General features: G+C 47.4%; 1 protein-coding gene across 5 annotated transcripts; it reads right to left on the bottom strand.

Moving 5' to 3' along the window:
- Positions 1 to 2,368: 2,368 nt before the first annotated feature.
- HAPLN2 (hyaluronan and proteoglycan link protein 2) lies at positions 2,369 to 13,736 on the bottom strand. Of its 5 annotated transcripts, none has more exons than XR_013229026.1 (7): positions 13,272 to 13,736; positions 10,643 to 10,753; positions 7,570 to 7,926; positions 6,309 to 6,425; positions 5,426 to 5,611; positions 3,023 to 4,030; positions 2,369 to 2,913 (listed from the first exon to the last, which is right to left on the bottom strand). XR_013229026.1 is itself a non-coding variant. In XM_077325582.1 (7 exons), exons 3-7 carry the CDS (start codon positions 10,725 to 10,727, stop codon positions 3,747 to 3,749), a joined length of 1,029 nt encoding a protein of 342 aa, XP_077181697.1. In that variant the 5' UTR covers positions 10,728 to 10,753; positions 11,948 to 12,061; positions 13,272 to 13,736; the 3' UTR covers positions 2,952 to 3,746. The 5 variants fall into 5 exon arrangements, 3 of the variants coding, with proteins under 3 accessions (XP_077181697.1, XP_077181684.1, XP_077181672.1); XR_013229029.1 differs by having other exon boundaries at positions 2,369 to 2,905; positions 3,051 to 4,030; XM_077325582.1 differs by lacking the exon at positions 2,369 to 2,913 and adding an exon at positions 11,948 to 12,061 and having other exon boundaries at positions 2,952 to 4,030.
- Between the last annotated feature and the right edge of the window lie 269 nt (positions 13,737 to 14,005).

Below are 14,005 nucleotides of genomic sequence, written 5' to 3'. Positions count from 1 at the left end.
GCACAGAGCATTCTTTAGCCTCGAAAATGCAGCTGGGATTTTGTTATTCACGCACACCAAAGACATTTGAACACTGGAAGTGGCTTGCTGCAGTCAGACTATTTGTGTTCGTTATTGTCACCTCTGATTGGCCACTGGTCACATGCTGAAAGGTTTCTTACATCACCTGCTACCTGTCACTGACAGGGGCTGAGTTTTGGACCTGTGGTCCTCCAGATGTTCATGGACTACAATTCCCATGAGCCCCTGCCAGCGTTTGCTGGCAGGGGCTCATGGGAATTGTAGTCCATGAACATCTGGAGGACCACAGGTTGACTACTCCTGTTCTATATGACAAAACCAATTCCCTGCCATAGTCTGTCCCCAAGAACAAATGTACCAAGACAGACCACCGGCCCAAATAGCTCAGTGATATCTACTCTGACCAGCAGTGTCTTTTCTAGGTTCTTGAGCAGAGAAAGGGTTGGATCCAGCCAGTTCTCCCCCAACACACACAGTCTCCCCCTGATTCCCCTCCTTACTGCAGTTTTCATGCTGCATGATGTTTGCACATGCAAGTCCCCCATAAGGTTTTGTGACGGGCAAGATACAGCCAAGAGTCCTAGTACTTTCCCTCAGAGAGTCTTTAACAAGAGAAGGCAGGAAATGAAGGCAAGATTTTTTGCAAGCAGATCATGTGCTGCAACCTTTGCCGTGATTCACCCCACTTGCTGTGAGTTCTTCCCCCAGCTGAGCACATTTACTGTCATGGTGGGCCAAATGACCTTTTGATGGATGAAATCATTGCTCTTGCAGCAGGCCAATCCTCCCCAGCCGGCTATCGCATCTGGGGAGCAAGGGATGAACAGACTACACCCAACTTCAGGGGCTAGATTATTAGCAGATTTTTTGGAGCAGTGAGCTGATGGACTCACAATGGTGCTCTTGCTGTCCAGTCATCTGCTGAGCATAAGATTGTCAGTCTCCAGCTGGCCAGCCCCCCCAGGAGAAATTGGAGGGCAGGGCCTAGTGAATGGCCACTATGCTACATAACATGCATACATACGTTCTTGCTCACCAACACACAGATATGAATGTATCAGTATACCAACATGGACTAGTTTGGGAGCATTGGGCTACAGTGACTTGTTAGATGCCCTTTTCCCATTTGTGGACATTTCGGTCTACAATTGCTCTGGAATAATTGCGTTGCTTTCTTAGTCCCCCCCCCCCCCCCCACATAAGTAGAATAGACAATCTGGTTTCTCATTGCTGGGTTACTGAAGCTGGTTCTTACCTGCTCTTCATGGACTTCAGGGATTCTGATCTCTGGAAACTGGTTCAAACTAGATGTGCATGGACCTCATGGTTTGTGAATATACCTTTCAGCCACTAAATCCCACACTTCTAACTTTTCATTATAATGGATCAAACAAGAGTTCCACTGACTTTAGTGTCCTTAGAGCCAGCTTGGTGTAAAGGTTAGGAGCCTAGACTTCTAATCTGGCAAGCCGGGTATGATTCCATATTCTTCCACATGCGGCCAGCTGGGTGACCTTGAGTAAGTCACAGCACTGATAAAGCTGTTCTGGCCGAGCAGTAATATCAGGGCTCTCTCAGCCTCACCCACCTCACAGGGTGTCTGTTGTGGGGAGAGGAAAGGGAAGGCGAATGTAATCCGCTTTGAGATTCCTTCGGGTAGAGAAAAGCAGCATATAAGAACCAACTCTTCTTTTTCTTCTTCCTTTTCTCAGCAGAAACCAGTTAGATTAGATATATCCAGAAAGCCCCCAAATAGAACCTGAAACAGTAGCCCTCCTGTGTCTCCAACATCTGGCAGTGTTGAGATATACTGCTTGGGCACATGGAGGCTTCATTTTTTGCTATCCAGGCTGCTAACTGATCACCCATCCCCAACCCACTCTTGTTTTGTGGTTAGGAACCTTGTCCTTGTTTTTCCTCTGTGAGATTCTTAGGGCTGGGTTGTAGAGATGCATGTTGTGTGCCACTCAGATGCTTCCAACCCTTGGCAGTCCTATGAATGAATGACCTCCAACACATCCCATCCTTGACAGCCTTTCTCAGGTCTTACAAACTGGAGGGTGAGGCTTCCTTTACCAAGTCAATCCATCTCAATTTCAGGCCCTTAGCCCAGGGGTAGTCAAACTGCGGCCCTCCAGATGTCCATGGACTACCATTCCCAGGAGCCCCTGCCAGCGAATGCTGGCAGGGGCTCCTGGGAATGGTAGTCCATGGACATCTGGAGGGCCGCAGTTTGACTACCCCTGCCTTTAGAAACTTATAAAAGTTCACAGTATAAATTGCCATTCAGAGGACATGACTTCCGTTCTCCATTGAAAGGTGTTTGGTTTAACATTTTACAAAATCAATCAGTGAGTGAATTTTATTAATCTTTGGCACTTGACATGTACACATAGAGTAAGTGGTCTGTAGACAGGAAGGGGGACATGGAGTGGTATAGTCCAATCAGATGGGAGACCATGAAGGATGAGTCTGCAGAGGAAGGCAATACCAACCACCTTTGCTTAATCACTTAACCTTGAAAACAGTGCCGGGTCACCATAGTTGTGATTAACACCACTTCACACGCAGATAGGGGGATGTGCACATGTACACTGTTCCAAAGTGACTGGAAAAGACAACCCACCAGTTGTCTTTCATTCCCACAACCACCCCAGACTTTGCATTCCTTGCCATTTTTTTCTCTGGCCCCAGTTCTCATTCCTGATCCTGCCCACCTTAAAGGGGTCCAGGTCTCCGCAGTCTTCATCGCTGCTTGATGCGAACATGGGACGGAGTTAAACCTGACTAATGTCTTCTCCAGCAATGCTCTTCCATGATAATGGCCAACATTCTGTTCCCTCTCCCTTCCCCCAACCAGTTCACTGGAGCAGGGGTAGCCAACCTGTGGTCCTCCAGATGTTCATGGACTACAATTCCCATGAGCCCCTGCCAGCAAATGCTGGCAGGGGCTCATGGGAATTGTAGTCCATGAACATCTGGAGGACCACAGGTTGACTACCCCTGCACTGGAGCATCAATGCTCATACATGTGCTTTCTCCCTGTGCTCTTGCTCATCTGTCCGGTGAAATGTAAGTGGGTGATCCTTTTTAAGAGACACCAAAGTAGGTTTTTACATTATATAATTCACTTTAGGCTTCAGCGAAAATCAAGTAAATAAATTAAATGCTTGGGGGAGGATCAGCGAGAAGAATCTATAATAAGAGAGCTGGTTTAGACCTCCAAAGCCACCTGGTAGTTATGTAGAAGGAAGGACGGAAGAATCGACAGCCTGGAAAGCAGTTTGGAAAGTTTGTGCAAGGAGCTCCTTTGCAGCATCAGAGGGCAGGGCGGTGAAGTTAGTACCTGCCTGGGAAGGTACTAATTTTTCTCCTGAGAAGGCAAAAGTGTTGCATTAATGGGACAAGAAGTCAGATCAGGAGCAACTTGAATGAGCCATTTCTGAAATATGTGAAACAGCTGTGAAATTGGGCTGATTCAGACATGCCTGTAACACGAGTTCCTTCTTTAGCTTCCCAGCAGAGAGAAAGGAAGAGTCTGAGCTAGCAAGGGACACTGGTGAACTGCTAGCCATCCCTGTTAAACAATGGACATCCAACACCTTCCTGGGAAAAAGCTATTATGTACAGAGGACCCATTTTGTGGGGGAGGCCCAAGGAGCAAATCCGGGCCTAGTTGTCCCCTTGAGTTAGGAGGCCACTTCTGAGCCTCTGTCTCCTCCTCTCTACTTCGCTGAGAAGCAGTAGACGCCGTACTTCTTCCGCAACTTGCTGGGGAAGCCAAAACTGCGGACCCCAGGGTCAGGGAGACCCCCACAGCCAGTGCGGGGAGTGATAATTGGGTAGCGCACGCTGCCATCAGCTAGCCAGCCTCCGTCACAGCGGTCCAGCTGGGAGAACTTCCATGCTGCATACAGCTGCCCAACCTTGGCAACAGTGGCACCATCCTTCTGGCAAGCCTGTGCCGCCTCCTTGAAGTTCAGGTGGCCCCGGATGAAGTAAACATGGCCTGGGAAGAGAAAAGAGCCAGTTAGGCCTGCAGCCAGGGGCGGAAGGGTGTCGGTTGAAAGAAGAAGAGGAGATGTTTTTATACCCCGCTTTTCACTTCCCAAAGAAGCCCCTAAGCAGCTTACAAACACTTTTCCTTTCTTCTGCCCACAACAGACTCTCATGAGGTAGGTGGGGCTGAGAGAGCTCTAAGAGTACTGCTCTGAGAATAGCTCGGTGAGAACTGTGACTGGCCCAAGATCACTCAGCTGGATGCGTGTGGGGGAGTGGGAAATCAAACCTGGTTCTCTAGATCAGGGGGTAGTCAACCTGTGTCCTCCAGATATTCATGGACTACAATTCCCATGAGCCCCTGCCAGCAAAAGCTTTATGGAGTCAACCTATTCTGTACTGGGCCCTCCTCTTTTCCATGCATTGCTGTCTTTTCCCTGCTCCGTAACTGAGCTGCAGTATTTTGCACAACTGGAACCCCCACGTTGACTCTGAAAGGAGACGTACATAGAGGGTGCCAGAGCAATCTCAATGTTACCATGATGGCTGGGTGGCCGGGCTAGATGTGTCAAAGTAGGGGGGCATCTTCTAGGCCAGAGAGAGTTAGAAGAAAGCAATTTCCCCGGCTCTGTTCACTTTCTTCTCCGGTAGTAATACTCGTTCCAGCATAATCTCAAAGCTTTTCACTGAATCAACAAGCTGAAATCCAATGAAAGTGGGGAGCCCGATGTCCTTCATCACCTCTGCCTTCCTAACCAGCGTCACCTTTGTCTTTCCAGGATTTAGTTTCAAGTTGTTCCCTCTAAGCCATTTACAGGTTTATATTTACAGATTTACTGCTCAAAGGCTCTGTCCTACTCTGATTTAAACCAAAGGCCTTCTTGATTTTGGATTAAGAGATAGCAGAAAACGTAATTATCCTACAGGCTGTGTGCTACATGACAGCTTGGTTCTTCAGCAACTCTCTTAACACCAATGTGTGCTATAGAAAAGGCTCATCCCTTCCTGAGCTAGAAATTTAATCTCTAGAGCAGGGGTAGTCAAACTGCGGCCCTCCAGATGTCCATGGACTACAATTCCCAGAAGCCCCTGCCAGCATTCGCTGGCAGGGGCTTCTGGGAATTGTGGTCCATGGACATCTGGAGGGCCGCAGTTTGACTACCCCTGCTCTAGAGACTTGGTGGATGATGAACCCTGGAAGATGTCAATCTTGCAAACACATGCCAATACTTTAACAAAATATATAAATACCAGGGACAACAAAGAAAACGAAGCCCTTAGTCATTTGAGAATATGTAACAGCCTAGGAAACAGGGTTGGAAACAGTTCGTTCTTAAGAGTGAGGACTAGCCAGTGACTTGGTATATAATCTTAAACAGCATTCAACTCTTGCCTGTCCACATACCTTTCACCGCGGAAGAGAAGCAGAAGGCATCAAACCGATCCTTTGATTTGTCCTTGGACCCGTAGCTTCGGACACCAGGGAGAAGGAGACGCCCCCCACAGGGCTCACGGGAGTTAATTATGGGGTAATGTACAGTCCCTTCGATGACCCAGCCTGCATTGCACCAGTCCAGCCCTTCAGTCCATGCTAGGAGAGAAAGAGGTCACAGTGAAAGTGTTCTGTGACCAGAGATGTTTGAACACCCCATGGAGCTAAACTTGGTATTCAGGATAGTCCCTAATTCACCCCACCCTCCTCTGCTGCTCTGTTTCTTGTGCTTTCTGGAGTTCCCTCGTGTTTTATTGGTCCCTATCTCCAAGGAGATCAGGGTTCTTCCTCCATTTTACCTTCACAACAATTTTGTGAGGTAAATTCTGCTGGGTGACAGCGGAAGAATGGGGATTTGAACATGGATCTCCCTGGCCATAGTCCAGTACGTGGGTAGACATCTCACAGAAAGCTGGAGCCATTGGGGGCAGAAAAGAAGCAAACTTGAGATGAAATTCTACTTTAAAAAAATGTTTGTCACATCTCCTCGGATCTTAGACGGTCAACAATGCAGAGTTGTAAGGGTAATGAAGGTGTAAGGAAATAAAACGTATCTGTCCAAAACAATATATTTTTAAAAAACAAACATGATGAAAGCACATTAAAATTTAAATGCACAAAATTAAAATCCTATCATTTAAAGACAGAACTAAAATATTCAGACTTTATAAGATCACATCTTGATAATTTTGAACTAACGAGCCAAACTTTGAGGTTATCATTTAAGTCCAATTCCTGGCCACTGAAGTGAGTGTGAGGGTCAGGGCCACAGAGAGGGAATCAGTGGGTTTGTTACCTTTGTAAAGCTGCCCATACGTGGCCAGCCTGGAGTCCTGCCCATGACATGCTTGCTTGGCCTCAAAATAGTTGAATTGGTAGCGCCCATGGCTGGTCTGGTACGGAAAGACAACACCTGTAGGGAAGGGAGAGGATTTGAACCTTCTGCGGGAAGCGATGTGCTGCAGGAAGGAAATGGGGATTGGGGCATCTCTGCCAACCACCTCATAGAATCATAGAGTGGAAGGGACCTCCTGGGTCATCTAGTCCAACCCCCTACACTATGCAGGCCACTCACAACCCAATCGCTCATCCACTGTAACCTGCCACCCCCTTGAACCTTCACAGAATCAGCCTCTCCTTCAGATGGATATCCAGCCTCTGTTCAAAAATCTCCAAAGTTGGAGAACCCACCACCTCCCGAGGAAGCCTGTTCCACTGAGAAACCGCTCTAACTGTCAGGAACTTCTTCCGGATGTTTAGATGGGATTTCTTTTGCATTAATTCCATTCCATTGGTTCTGGTCTGTCCCTCCGGGGCAAGAGAGAACAACTCTGTTCCATCATCTATATGGCACCCTTTTAAAAACTTGAAGATGGTTATCAGACCCCCTTCTTAGTCCTCTCCTCTCCAGACTAAACAGACCAAGTTCCCCCAACTTTTCCTCATACGTCTTGGTCTCCAAACCCCTCACCATCTTTGTTGCCCTCCTCTGGACATGCTCCAGTTTGTCTACATCCCTCTTCAACTGTGGTGCCCAAAACTGAACACAAGCTGAACAATCATATGGACGATCATTACTGAGATGCCTTGCCTTCCTCAATAACCCTGAAATTTAACTGAAACAGGTTCATAGGAGTCCCACAGAGATAGTGAGGGGGCTGAAAAACAGTCCTGGGAGGAAAGGTGGAAGGAATTTGTATGCTGGGTTTGGAGAAATCTGAGGAGGACAGGTCGGTATCTACTTTAGACTGCCGTCACACAGAAGTGGGCAAAAGCTTGCCCTCTGCCACTCCATATGACCATATGGCTTAAAATACAGGAGGGCAGATTTCAGTGGAATGTTAATGATCCTGCGTAGAGCAGGGGGTTGGACTACATGGCCTGTATGGCCCCTTCCAACTCTATGATTCTATGATTCTATCCCTGCCAACTCTAGGATTCTATGTTTCTATGATTCTATGATTCTATGAAGCTTTCTAGCAATGGTCCAGCAATGGTCTCTCCCCAGGAGAAACGTGGCAGTTATCCCTACAGCAACAGGCTAGGCCAGACCTTACCATCTAACTGCAGCACCAGAGACAAACTCTCATCTTCCAGGCCGTTGATCAGCTGGCAGCGGTAGCGGCCTTCGTCCTCCAGCGCCACATTGGAGATGGTCAGGGAGGCATCGTAGCGGTGGCTGCGCCTCAGGCGAACCCGGCTGCCCAGCGGGCCGTAGGTCTTATGGTGGGCCCCGTTGGTGATCAGGATGACGACCTCCATGTATTCTGCTGGCTCCACCTTGCTCCACCTCACCTTATAATTTGGGGGGAGTGGTGCCCTCAGAACACAGGGCAAGGTGGCGGTAGCCCCTCTCTGGGTGTGCACAATCTTGTTCAGCGGGTCCAGCAAGTGTTGGAGAGGTGGCGGGGTTGCTGAGAAGAGAAGCCAGAAGGGCCATGAAAAAGGGAATCGTTAGAACTGAAATGAACTGGGCAGTGCAGAATTCCCAGGCATAGGATCTGGGAATCCCAGGTTCAAATCCCCAATTTGTCGTGGAAGCTTGCTGGGTGACCTTGGACCAGTCAGATGCTCTCAGTCTGGCCTATCTCACAGCACCGTTGGCAGGATAAAATGGAGGATAATGATGTAAGCTACTTTGTGTCTCTGTTGGGGGATTTATTTTACTTAGGGCCATTTCGCACGGCTTCAAAGTAGCAGAATGGTTGCTATTTGGAAACGCTACTAATTTGCCATAACCCACGACGTCGTAGACAATCTGCAACAATCCTGAAACCAATCAGCAAAAAGCGCTTCGTTGTGGCGCTTTCAGGGGAATCCAGAAAAGTGGATTCACCCTCCGGATAGCGATACACTCCTGCAACCAATCTGCAACAGTAGCGCTAAAGACCTGTGCGTTACCATTGTTGCTGGTTCTTCAAAGTCCCTCCCCCTGGCTCTCTCCTCCAAACTTCCGGCGAAGCGATCGCCATTTTTTTTTCTCCGAGCGAGCGGGGATAAACGCACCGGCGAGCCTCTTTCTGTTTAGAGGCTTCCCTGGCTTCAGTCCTTCACCTTTAGTCACTAAGCACAAACCACTGAAAAGCCCGTTTGCTGAAATAAAGTCCCTTTATTTTTTACAAATAAATTCAGCCGAAAATCGGGACCGTGAGAGGGGGGGGGGGGATTTTTTTTTTTATCACTCGAGGCAGCGTGCAAACGATCATACAATCAAACGACAGCTCACATTAGGCAGCTGGATGGGTCTCTCCGTAGCAACGAATCTACCTAGATTCGTTGCTATGGGTCGTTTTTTTTTTTTTTAAACCTTTCTTAAAGGGAAAGGGGCTGTTTGGGAGCATGCTAACGGCTGCCCATTGGCTGCTTGACGGCCAGGGGCGGGACGAGCTTGGCAATAGCGCTTCCTTTCTAGCGATTTCTGCCGAGACCGGAAGCCTGTGGGAAACGCTAAAAAACGCAACTGATTCCACTACAAAGGCAGGTATGCATAACGACGAATTCCACTATTTTAAATGGCGATTTTTCATTCCGCAAACAATTTGCAACAAAGATCCCTGTGCGAAAAGGCCCTTATTGTATGACGTGCATGGTGCAGCTAGGAGAGCCAAGGACTGTCTGGTAGCCAGGCAAGAGATGCCCGCATCATGACCCCTAGTGCTCCTTGGAGGAACTACCACCCAAATTTTTGCAGGTCTCCTATCCAAATACTAGCCAGGGTCGGCCCTGTTTTCTTCCAAAATTGGGCAAGATCAGGCTTTCCTGGGCTATCCAGGCCAGGGCTTATTGGGGGAAAGGGTATATAAAAAAGAAATGTAATTAATTACAAAATTTCATGGAAAAACTAATTTATTTCCTCCTTGCCTCAAACTTATTAAGAATTTCGGCTTGTTGGGCATTTTTTTTAGCATGCAGAGAATATTTTGTAAAAATATTAAATGTGATAATGTTTATGATGCCCTCCTAAAAAGAATTGTCCCCTTCTAAGTCCATAGACTTAGGCATGATTCTGCTTAGAAGGGCACGGTTAATGCTGCCCCCCTTAAAATTCACCAAGGTTAAAGCATTTCAGTGCTTTATTTAAAAAGGCAACCAGACGCAAAATGTGCTGTCCCAAAAGAACATTTGCGGAGTGCAAAAATGTAAGTCACACAAAGGTTTTATTGTGTTATGCTTCCTGCAAAATGTGGCTGAGGTGAAAATTAAAGCGGGTCGTTCGGTCCCCCCTAGAACCACAGTATGTGAGAGCATTCCCCAGTAAACAGCATTTCTTCCAGCCAATGATAGCTCTGAGAGTGGGACTGATTAGGCAAGTTGTCTTGGCCAATCACACAGTCTTTCTTGGAGAGAAGGGAAATTTGAAACGGCAAGCATTCCTTAGGTTGGATATTCGGTGCTGCATGATTGTTACGTTTTTACTGGCACCTTGGGACAGATGCTTTGCTAGGATTTTGCCAGATGCAACTGGGCAGATCCTTCCTGGCTTGCACTCCATGACAGACTGGTCTAATTCATTCATTCATTCATTCATTCATTCATTCATTCATTCTTATTATTATTATTATTATTATTATTATTATTATTATTATTATTATTATTATTATACTAGCTAGTCTCCCCTCCACCCTTTCCCCATCCACAGAAGAATTCATAAAGGATGCACATTTGGTGGTGGTGGTCCTCTCTCCCAGTTTTCATCATTGTTTGGGGCTCTGTAAAGTTTAATCCTAGAATCCATAGAGTTGGAAGGGACCTCCAGGGTCATCTAGTCCAACCCCCTGCATAAGGCTAGAGATGGCCAGAAGAGCCAAGTAATTAATCTTTAGTTTGTTTTAATCAGCACATCTGCTTTGCCCAGATGGGTTGCAGCAGCATGCAGGGTATGCATACATTACAAGAATCACATGTTTGGGCCCATTTCCAAATTCTCCTTTTAAAAAGAAGGCCAGGAGCATTGCTTTTAGACGAGATCTTCAAGTAAGGTATCCCTTCCCTCATCAGGCCACAATCATCAGAGACCAGCAGTTTGTAGCAGGCCTTTCCCCTGGAACCCCTGTTGGCAGATGTGAGGCACATCCCAGTGCTTTTTACTATTTGGATCAGATTGTACAGCACATTAGGAGCTCTCCATACCTGGGTGTGTTGGCCTTTGGTAAATTGCTGAACTCCCAGGAAGAGAGGCAAGACAAAAGAAGGCCAAGACCAGCAGATGGTGCATGCTTTGATGCTAGAGGACGGACCGGCCTAGGATAAGAAGGGCATCTCTTTAAAGCCATGGCAATCTGCAAGAATCCTACCAAGCACACATGCACACAGACATGCCAAAATACTTGACCCTTCCCCAGAATTCTAGCCCATATTTCACCTGAGCATACGTTTTACATGTTACATTTGTTAAATTCATGTTAAATATGACGATGTTGTATAAAGGTATAATAATACAGTGCCGTCAAGTTGCCATTGGCTCATTGCAAACCCTCATGGGGTTTTCAAGCCAAGAGATGAGCAGAGATGCTTTGCTCCTCTCAATGCTAAAGTGCATAGATCCTGGAAATTCCTGCTTCCCTTCCACCGGCCTTCCTTGTTTCTCACTTTCAAAACCTCCAGGTTGTACAACAAAGCCTGAAGCACTGGTTCTCAGCCTTCCTAATGCCGTGACCCTTTAATACAGTTCCTTGTGTTGTGGTGACCCCCAACCATAAAATTAGGCAAGGGTTCTTTCACAGAAATTAAATTGAAACTCACCAATAGTGTGAAGATCCATTGTTCATGACTGGTTATAAATTGTTCCCCCCCCCCCCGGGGTTTCTCAGTTCACTTCTGCCTCAGTTCAAGCGTCCAAACAGACGAACGCTCAATCTCAATATCAATCTCCCTGCAAGGCTATTGTGTGGATGGCACCCCCCCCCCCCGGCCAAGCTGCTTGCCCTGCCGTTGTTACCCAAATTGCTGGGGAATAGCAAGAGGCTAAGTAATGTAGAGTCTTTACTACCAATTTTTACGGGGTCCGTTCCCTGGAAGAAACCCTTCTCAAATGAGAGGATAATTAAGCTTACACTCAGGGGACTTATTTGGTGAAATATCAGGGTACATTCAAAACACACACACAAGTAAAAGCATACATACACTAAGTTCTACAAGTTCAAGATACTGCACCTTTCTTGGATCCAAGTAGCCAAACAACAAGATTGATGACATCAAGAGGTGGACAGGATGCCGGGTGTGGAGGGATCAGCACAACACACAAACACACACAGTTGGGCTGTACGCAAGGCTTGATATAATGTTTGAAATTCCCGGGCCAGCCCCAGGGACTGCCCACTAGGAGGTCCGTGATTGATGTCTGGTATCTGATATTATGAGTACCTGATAAGTGAGTTTGAACTGTGAGGTCACTAGAGTGGGAGGTGTGGAGTAATCTCATCAAGAGAACAATACCTGGGCTGGGTGTAATGCGTTGTTAAATGGCCCTGCCTTGTTTAATCAGGAAGGACTTTGGAAGTCCAATGGGAGACATTTGGGGATAAGAGATGCTGCTAGGCAGAAATTGCCCTGGACAAAAAGAGACAAAAGAAGTTGCAGTTAGTACTTGGAAGGGATATTCCTTTCCTGTAGATAGTCTAATGGTCTTTGGCTGGAGGAGGGGGATGATTGTGATAATGTGCACATTTTGCTCAGTCAGTTGGGCAAGCAGGAAATGGAAGATAAGGTCCAGCTCAAACCAGATGGAAATCTGGCCTGGGTTTTCTAGGAAAGAGCAAGAAATCTCATGAAGCCAAAGCAAGATGGAGACCTGGCCGGGCCTGGCTTCCTAGGTTTGTTGAGAGGCCCTACTGACTCCATAGTCAGCCCCTTCTGTGTGTACCAACCTGCTCAGAGTCCAGTTATGGGCTTCTATACATGGTAGTGTCTCTGTGGCCTCTTATGCACGGCGGCAGCTACTGCGTACAGCGGCCATCCCGTTATGGCAGACCTGGATGCCCCGCCGTTCCCCGTGTATGCACGCTGGGCTGCCCCGGCGTAGCATGTGCTCGCTGAACACCGGGGCCAGAAGGTAAGCTGGCGCGGGGGAGGGATTTGGATGGCCCGGGGAGGGAGTGGGGGGCCAGGCCCCCTCCGCAAGCCCAGGTGGCGCCAGGGGGTGGCCCCTGCGAGCTCTGGGGCTCCACAGAGCCCGCAAGAAGGCCACAGCTTCTGTTGTCTGCCCCCATTATCTGCTATTCTGAGGCAGACTGCCTCTGAACATGGAGGAGCCATTCTTAGCTTGCATGGCTAATAGATGCTGATAGACCTGCCCAGCATGAATCTATCCTTTATAATGAGAACACTACTGGCTCAGAGGAGGAATCCATAAAATCCAGAATGTTTTCTCCAAAGTAGTCAGGCATTGGCCTCCAAGAAGCTTATAAGCTGGGGGAGAAGGGTGGAGAGAGGTGGTGGCAGGGATATGCAAGAAAACAAATAGGCATTGATGTGGTTTTCCAGCAAAATGTACTGTACCCAGCTTGTACTACCCATCTGCCCCCCTAATCATACCTTCTTATCTACTACCATCCCATTATTCTACTCCTTGAGTTCTCCCAAGTTCTTTGGAAAACCTGGAATAAATTCTGCATGGCCTTACTTGGCTTGGATAATCTGTATCTCTTCCAAATGGGGATTCTCTTATTAGAACCCACAAAGCAGTCTGATATTAATGACATACCACAAGACAAATACAGGTAGGGTCAAAGCCTGACAAATGAGGAGTATATTGCCATACCTTATCTACATAGAGGATGAACTCTTCTAGCAACCTTGACAGGAAGACAAACGTCGATGTCGGACGATACCAAACCTGTCACATCTCATCTCAGGATCCAAAACAGTTCTAGGAATGGGTCTCCGTGGCTCTTCATTCCTCTGTCTTGTAGGAAGTGATCCTTGCTGCATAGGTCAAAAAGAGGGGTCACCTCTACCACCGCTGCAAGTCTAGATTCACTGAGAGAGCAACCTTCTGGCCATCTGCATTGTTGATGGCTATGTCAATACTCGTGCCTCGTGGAGAAGATTGCAGGGTGATGTCATCAGCCTTGGAAATCTTGAAGGACTTAGATGATGGCCAATGTTGATGTTCTAAGCTCTGAAAGCCATTGAAATGCTCATCCTTCAGCGGGGAGCTGCCACCTTGGTTTCCTTTCTATCCGTTTTCCCTTTCTCTCTCTCACACTCATCTTTCCCCACTGTATGCAAGGTCTGGTAAACAGAGTGTACATTTCTCTGATTTATCCATCCCTCCTGCCCCCAAGAACAAATACAATTTCTCATTGTTCTGCTCAGCAAACAGCACCGTTCTCTGCAAACAGGCCTGTCTTTATTCGCAGAGAATTCAGACAAAATGTCAACACGGTTCCAACGCTGACTGTTGGCATTTTCCCTGGGCCCAAAGAACTGCATGTTTAACATCTTGGTAAACAAATCGATGCAACTTGGCCGTTGCTTGAAGGCTTGGAGATT

Source organism: Paroedura picta, chromosome 1, assembly GCF_049243985.1.
Source record: "Paroedura picta isolate Pp20150507F chromosome 1, Ppicta_v3.0, whole genome shotgun sequence".
Classification (NCBI taxonomy): Eukaryota; Metazoa; Chordata; class Lepidosauria; order Squamata; family Gekkonidae; genus Paroedura; species Paroedura picta.
The sequence above is the reverse complement of the archived record's forward strand: the minus strand, read 5'-3'. Positions and strand labels throughout refer to the sequence as shown.

Bases quoted from the DNA above. Each gene is read 5' to 3' on its own strand.
- HAPLN2 (XM_077325582.1), bottom strand. From the start codon at position 10,727: ATGCACCATCTGCTGGTCTTGGCCTTCTTTTGTCTTGCCTCTCTTCCT. The intron at 6,426-7,569 runs GTAAGGTCTGGC...CCTTCCCTACAG, and splicing joins TCTGGTGCTGCAGTTAGATG to GTGTTGTCTTTCCGTACCAG. The intron at 5,612-6,308 runs GTAACAAACCCA...TTTCTCTCCTAG, and splicing joins GTATGGGCAGCTTTACAAAG to CATGGACTGAAGGGCTGGAC.